Source organism: Castanea sativa, chromosome 11 (genome assembly GCF_040712315.1).
Source record: "Castanea sativa cultivar Marrone di Chiusa Pesio chromosome 11, ASM4071231v1".
NCBI lineage: Eukaryota > Viridiplantae > Streptophyta > Magnoliopsida > Fagales > Fagaceae > Castanea > Castanea sativa.
In genome coordinates this window covers 57,940,369-57,947,213 of record NC_134023.1, presented here as the reverse complement: position 1 = coordinate 57,947,213, position 6,845 = coordinate 57,940,369, and the positions used below count along the sequence as shown (strand labels likewise).

General features: G+C 43.2%; 1 protein-coding gene across 1 annotated transcript; it reads left to right on the top strand.

Annotated features, from left to right (window-relative positions):
* Positions 1 to 2,143: 2,143 nt before the first annotated feature.
* LOC142616793 (uncharacterized) lies at positions 2,144 to 2,643 on the top strand. Its single transcript, XM_075789572.1, has 2 exons — positions 2,144 to 2,418; positions 2,460 to 2,643. Exons 1-2 carry the CDS (start codon positions 2,144 to 2,146, stop codon positions 2,641 to 2,643), a joined length of 459 nt encoding a protein of 152 aa, XP_075645687.1.
* The last annotated feature ends 4,202 nt before the right edge of the window (positions 2,644 to 6,845 follow it).

Genomic DNA, 6,845 nt, shown 5'->3' with positions numbered 1-6,845 from the left:
AATATGTTTATTAAATACTCTTATATAATTATAAAAGAAAGTGGCTTAAAATAGTAATTAACCATTCAATCACATAGTGTAATTATAAAGTTGGGTCGGGGTGTTACACCATGGGCATGACACAGACTAGTGCTTTGATTTAAAGCAGCAGATAAAGAATATTATCAGACAAGGGAAGTTGAGGAATTTCCTTGGACGAGACCAGAGGGACGAGAAACTGAAGGCTAAGGAGGAGGAGTCATCACGACCCCCACTTAGAGAAATTAGAGTAATTATAGGAGGAACCTCGACAGCGCAATCGTCCAAGTCGAGGAAGACATACCTGAAGGTGGTGCAAAACGTTCAGCTGTTTGGATGATCTCCCAGGACAAGGGAAGCAGATGAGCAAGCCATTATTTTCACGGACGAGGACACTGGACGAGTTCACCACCCGCACGATGACGTGATAGTCATCATTCTACTCATTGCTGATTACATGACCAAAAGGGTGTTGATAGACAATGGCAGTTCGGCGGACATTTTGTATTACCCTGCCTTTCAGTAAATGAGGCTAGGATGAGATCAACTTCTACCAGTGAATTCGCCATTGGTGGGATTCGGAGGAATGAAGGTGCAGCCTGTGGGCACCATCACATTACCAGTGGTGGTGGGAGCATATCCACAACAGATAACCAAAGAGGTAAACTTCCTTGTCGTTGAGTGTGCATCATCATATAATGGTATTATTGGAAGACCAACTTTGAATAGTTGGAAGACAGTAACCTCTACCTATCATTTGTCTGTCAAATTTTTGACCTAGCATGGGGTGGGCCAAGTACAAGGAGATCGGTTAACCGCCAGAGAGTGCTACCTAGCCATGTTGGCAATGGACGAACATGTACAGACAATGAGCATAGACGAGAGAAGGGTCGCAGTCGAACCCACTGAGGTGTTAAAAGACGTCCCTTTGGATAAGAGCAGACCCGAGAAGTTCACTAGAATTGGAATGAACATGGAAGAAAACGCGAAGCATACTCTGGTTTAGTTTTTGAAGAAAAGCCTTAATGTCTTTGCATGGAGTCATAAGGACATGCCGGGTATTGATTCGAATGTCATTACTCACCGTCTGAATGTGTGTCCCTACTCCAAACCAGTGTGTCAGAGGAATAGGCTTTTTGCTCTTGAACGAGATAATGCCATCAAAGAAGAAGTCCAAAAGTTGATTATTGTGGAGTTCATCCGCGAAGTTTATTATTTGAACTGATTGGCGAACGTAGTCATGGTAAAGAAGGCCAACGACAAGTGGCAAATATGCGTGGACTTTACTGACTTAAACAAGGCTTGCCCCAAGGATAGTTATCCGTTGCCACGCATCAACTAGCTGGTGGACTCGACGGCAGGTCACAGGTTGTTGAGCTTCATGGACGCCTTCTCAGGCTACAACCAGATAAAGATGGATGAGGTAGATTAAGAAAATACCTCATTCATTACTAGCCAAGGGTTATTTTGGTACAAGGTAATGCCCTTCAGTTTGAAGAATGCAGGGGCGACTTACCAAAAACTGGTTAACCACATGTTCCGCCCTCAAATCGGGCGAAATGTGGAGGTTTATGTGGATGATATGCTGGTAAAAAGCTTGTACGAGGGAAAGCATCTAAACAACCTTCAAGAGATCTTCGATACACTTCGACGATATAACATGAAATTAAATCCAAGCAAGTATGCTTTCGGAGTTTTGTCGGGGAAGTTTTTAGGGTTCATGGTTTCACACAGAGGAATTGAAGTAAATCCAAACAAAATCCAGGCGATACTGAGTATGGAACCATCGAAGAACATCAAAGAAGTCCAGTCTCTTACCGGACGAGTTGCCGCCCTTAATAGGTTTGTTTCGAAAGCTACTGACAAGTGTTTTCCATTCTTTAAAATCCTCAAGAAGGCATTTGAGTGGACGAACGAGTGTCAAAGGGCCTTCCAAGACCTGAAGACTTACCTCATGACAGCGCCATTGCTAAGTCTATCTGTACCTAGGGAGGAATTATATTTGTATTTGGTGGTGTCCCCACACGCTGTAAGCTCGGTGTTGGTTAGAGAGGAAGGACGAGTTTTGAAATCGGTGTACTATACAAGCTGCGCATTAAGAGGGGTAGAAGGACGATATCTGATGATGGAAAAGCTAGCCTTTGCCTTGATTATGGCTTCTAGGAAGTTGAGACATTATTTCCAAGCTCATATTATCAACGTCCTGACGGATCATCCCGTAAAGAAGGCAATGAACAAATCGGAAGTTGCAGGACGATTAATCCAGTGGGTAGTGGAACTTAGCGAGTTTGATGTCAGATACTTGCCAAGGAGTGTGATCAAGGCACAGGCATTGGCGGATTTCATTATGGAGTTCACTCCCAGCCAGGACGAGCTGAACAAAGACGAAGGAGATGAAAGGTGGGTTATCAATGTAGACGGATCGTCTACCTTATACGCAGGGGGATTGGAGTCATACTCAAGTCCCTAGAGGGAGACAAAATGGAGTACGCAGCCCGTCTACAGTACCAAATCACCAACAATGAAGCTGAGTATGAAGCCCTACTCAAATGGCTGGAATTGGCTAAGTCTTTAGGGGCAGAGTCAATAATAGTCAAAGGAGATTCTCAGCTAGTGATCAATTAAGTGAATGGAATGTGTGATGCTAAGGAAGATAGGATGAAGAAATATCTTAACAAAGTGAGACGACTTGTCCAAAACTTTACGGAAGTGAGTTTCGTTCAACTCCCAAGGGAGGAAAACATGGAAGCGGATGCCTTGGCGAAACTAGCTTTGGGGGGAGAAGTTAGGGACGCGTACAACAGAATCCAGTACATTCCAAGTATAGACCTCCTAGATAAACAGCAAATAAGAGGGGGAGAAAATTGGATGAGTCCAATAGTAGTCTATCTTAAAGAAGGAAGGCTTTTAGAAGACAAGGATGAGGCTAAGAAGCTGAAGGTCAGGGCAGCCAAATACATTCTCATAAACGAAGTACTATACAAGCGAGGCTTTTCTCAGCCCTACCTAAGGTGCCTGGCTCCAGACGAGTCAAACTATGTTTTGAGAGAAGTTCATGAAGAAGCATGTGGAAATCACTCAAGAGCAAGATCGCTTGTCCATAAGGTCATCCGTGCAGGCTACTACTGGCCTACAATCCAAGCAGATGCTAAGGCCTATGTCAAGGTTTGTGACCAGTGTCAGCATTATAGCAACGTCCCTAGGCAGCTGTCGGAGTACCAGACCCTAATGATGGCCCCATGGCCCTTTGCACAGTGGGGATTGGATATCCTGGGTCCTTTCTCCCTAGGAACGAGACAAATGAAATTTTTGGTAGTAGGGGTTGACTACTTTACAAAGTGGGTGGAGGCCGAACCTCTTGCCAAAATTACTCAGCAAAATGTTAAGAATTTTGTTTGGAAGAATATTCTGTGCAGGTTTGGAGTACCTAGGGTACTAGTATCAGACAACGGACGACAGTTTGACAACACACCTTTCAGGGACTTTTGCGAACAGTTTGGAACCAAGAATCACTATTCCTCACCCTCCCACCCAGAGGCGAATGGCCAAGCAGAAGTAGCGAACCAATCCTTGCTGAAAATCATCAAGACTCAGCTCGAGAGGGCAAAGGGGATATGGCCAGACGAGTTACCAGGTTTTCTTTGGGCCTACAGGACAACTGTAAGAACCCTAACAAGAGAAATCCCCTTCAAGCTAGCCTATGGAAGTGAAGCCGTCATACCGGCAGAAGTTCATATGGCTAATCATCTAGTGATGAAGTATTAGGAGAGAGAAAATGAGAAGCAACTTCGTCTTGACCTCGATCTCATTGACGAGGTAAGGATGGATGCGGAGCAAATGACAGCAAGATACAAGAATCTTATGGCTAGGCAGCATGATGCCATGGTAAAATCCAGGTGTTTCAACATCGGAGACCTTGTTCTTAAAAGGGTGTCCTTGGCAACCAGGAACCCAGCTCATGGAAAATTGGGACCCAATTGGGAAGGACCTTACAGGGTAATCAACTGCAAAAGGCGGGGTTTGTACTACCTAGAAGCTCTGGACGGACGAAAGTTAGAGTACCCCTGGAATGTGGAGCACCTAAGGAGGTACTATCAGTAATGAGCTTGGACAAGATTCACCAAGGACAAGGTTACAGATATGGACGAGGTCACAACTATGGTGTTTACTAATATTTACTGTTGTGTTTCTATTACTACTATGGTGTGTATTAAGAATAAAAAGTGCACTAGTTCATAAACTTTTGCACCATCTACAGACAAGTTTGTGAAAGACGAGATTATATATTTAAGTATTTTCTTAAGGCACCAGCTTCTAAGCGTATGCCATACTTGTGGATAATGTTCATATAATAATATGGTTTGGATTTCTAAATGTATTTAATGCATAAATCTAATTTCCATAATAGTACCCACAAGGGGGGCAAAACCATAAGACGAATGAAAATCTCTGGACGCAGGGATGTAACATTCATAAGCTTCCCTCGAAATGAGGATAAAAAAAAGAAAAATAAACTAAGGCATGCTCGTCTGAAGATAAACGGACAAGAAAAGGGCATACAATGAAGCTTGTCTATGAACGAGCATCTCGCCAAGACGCCCAGGTGTTCTAGGACGAGACAAACACTAGAAACGTCTAGGCGAAAGACGATTGCCAACTGCCTAGCCTGTGGATGGAAAAAAAAAACGTGTGACCATCATTGCCATTTCTGAGACGAGTTACACTTAGGAAAATTTAAATGGTTAACAAAGACGTCCGTGTATAAGTAGGGCGTCCATGAGCAAAATGCACGGACGACCAGTCATTACTTAGAATACTCACTGTTTAAAAGACAATAACATTTAATGGTGAAAAAAGAGCATAAACTCGTCCATACAATAAAATTAAATATTGGATAAAATTGTATACAAGTTTAAAACAATGGTAGACGACCGTCATCCAAAAACCCTTTCAAAGTAAGCCTTAAAAAGCATTTGTTAACAAACTCATCTAGAACACTCTAGATGAGAGAATTGTTTTCAAATACATTTTAATAAAGGTCCTAAAAACAATGGACCAAAAAAAAAAAACACTAAGTTAACAATCTTGTCTTTAAGTAGGAGGGGTGTTGGCATCAGGGTCGTCCTGAGGTGGCCTCGTAGAGGCATCGTCCTCAACATTGACATCCTCTGAGCTTGTCTGGAGGAGGGAGCTTGAAGCAGCCTCACCCAGGTTAAGTTTAATGAGGCTAAAGTCAATTTCAAGGAATTTCTCCATGGCTTCCATCCTAAAATCTTCGAACCGAACTGCATAATTGGTGTCTAGTTGATTGGTGAATTCTTTGGACGACTTAAACTCTGCAACCGCATTTTCCCTAACCTTTTCAAGAAGGGCGCTTAGCTCGTCATTCTTCTTCTGGAGGAGTTCAAGACGAGCGTCCTTCTCTTGGACGTCTGTCTTCAACTCCTCGACATTGCTTTTTAGCTTCTTTGCATCCTCCTTAGCCTTAGCAACTACTTCAACCCACCTTGTAGACTCGTCCTTTCCCTTTTTGATCGTCCTCTCCAACAGAATCCTCATCTTGTCCAATTCGGTTGCTTGCTTGGACGCGGTGATAAACTTAAACACTGCTTGCACAAATTAAAAATTTCATTATAATGGGCATATACACAAAACTGGCAAGATACATAAAATAAAAAAAATAAAAAAAAAAGGAGGAAAGGGGCATACCTTAAAAAGGTCATGAATGCTAGAACATTCAAAATCCTTTAAAGACATGTCATAGCACGCCATCACATCCTCGTCCATCACAACCTTCTCAAACCTTTCCCAAGCCAAGCCTTCGTTGGAAAAAGGTTTTGAGGTGCTTGTTCAGAAGGCTAAGACGAGGAAGGAGGGGCAGCTTTAGATGAGATCTGCACGGATGGGGAATCCTTAGGTTCAGAATCAACATCCATAATTTGGATGGGACACTGGGGGACGAGGAAAGGGTTAGGTCGATCGTCTTGGGTTTGAGTCTTTTTAGCCTTGGACAAACTCTTTCTTTTATCCCCAGAGGAAGGACGAGGCTACTGAGACTCCTCAAGAATAGGACGAGGCTGAGGCTAAACCTCTGGCCCCACGGCCTCGTCCATTATCTCTTTCCCTTTGTTCTCCTTCATGGTAGCCATTCCTGTAGAGAAATTCATTAGAATCACTTCTAGAAATGACAAGAGATCACTCAAAGTAAAAACTTACGTCTACGGACTATACATTCGTGGTCTGTGGCTTCAGGAGAAGGCTCAGGACCAAATCCCTAAGTAGCGAGGCGTTGGAAAGTGACCAAAGAATGGAAGTCCCTCTCAGGGTGAAGACGAGCTTTCTGAACCCGTTCAAGGTAAAACCTACTCAAGTGAGGCCGTCTAGCACCTGCAAAAAAGAGAGGAAAGTGATTAGATGACTACAATAAAAAATAACAAAAAGTAAAGCTTTAGCCACAGACGTATCTTCAGGACGAAGGTTCCCTAATTCTCCTGTGTAGGGAGGGAATGAATCCCTGTCAACTTCAATAGGGCGTCCAGCCCAAAAGCCAGAGACGAAGAAAAACTCCGTCTTCCATTTTCTATCTGAGGTGACTAAGGATTTTATCAGCCTATAATCTCTCCCTCTGGCTGTAAATTGGTAAAAGCCAAGGGATTGGTTAATCTTTGAGGGCTTATAACAAAAGAGGAACTCGTCCACAATAAGAGGACGATCCCCCTCAAACACCTTCCTCCATAAAACTTGCATAGCAATTATTAGCCTCCATGCAGTAGGGTTGAACTGACAAATACCTAAGCCTAACCTAGAAAGCAACTCCTTGGTGAAGG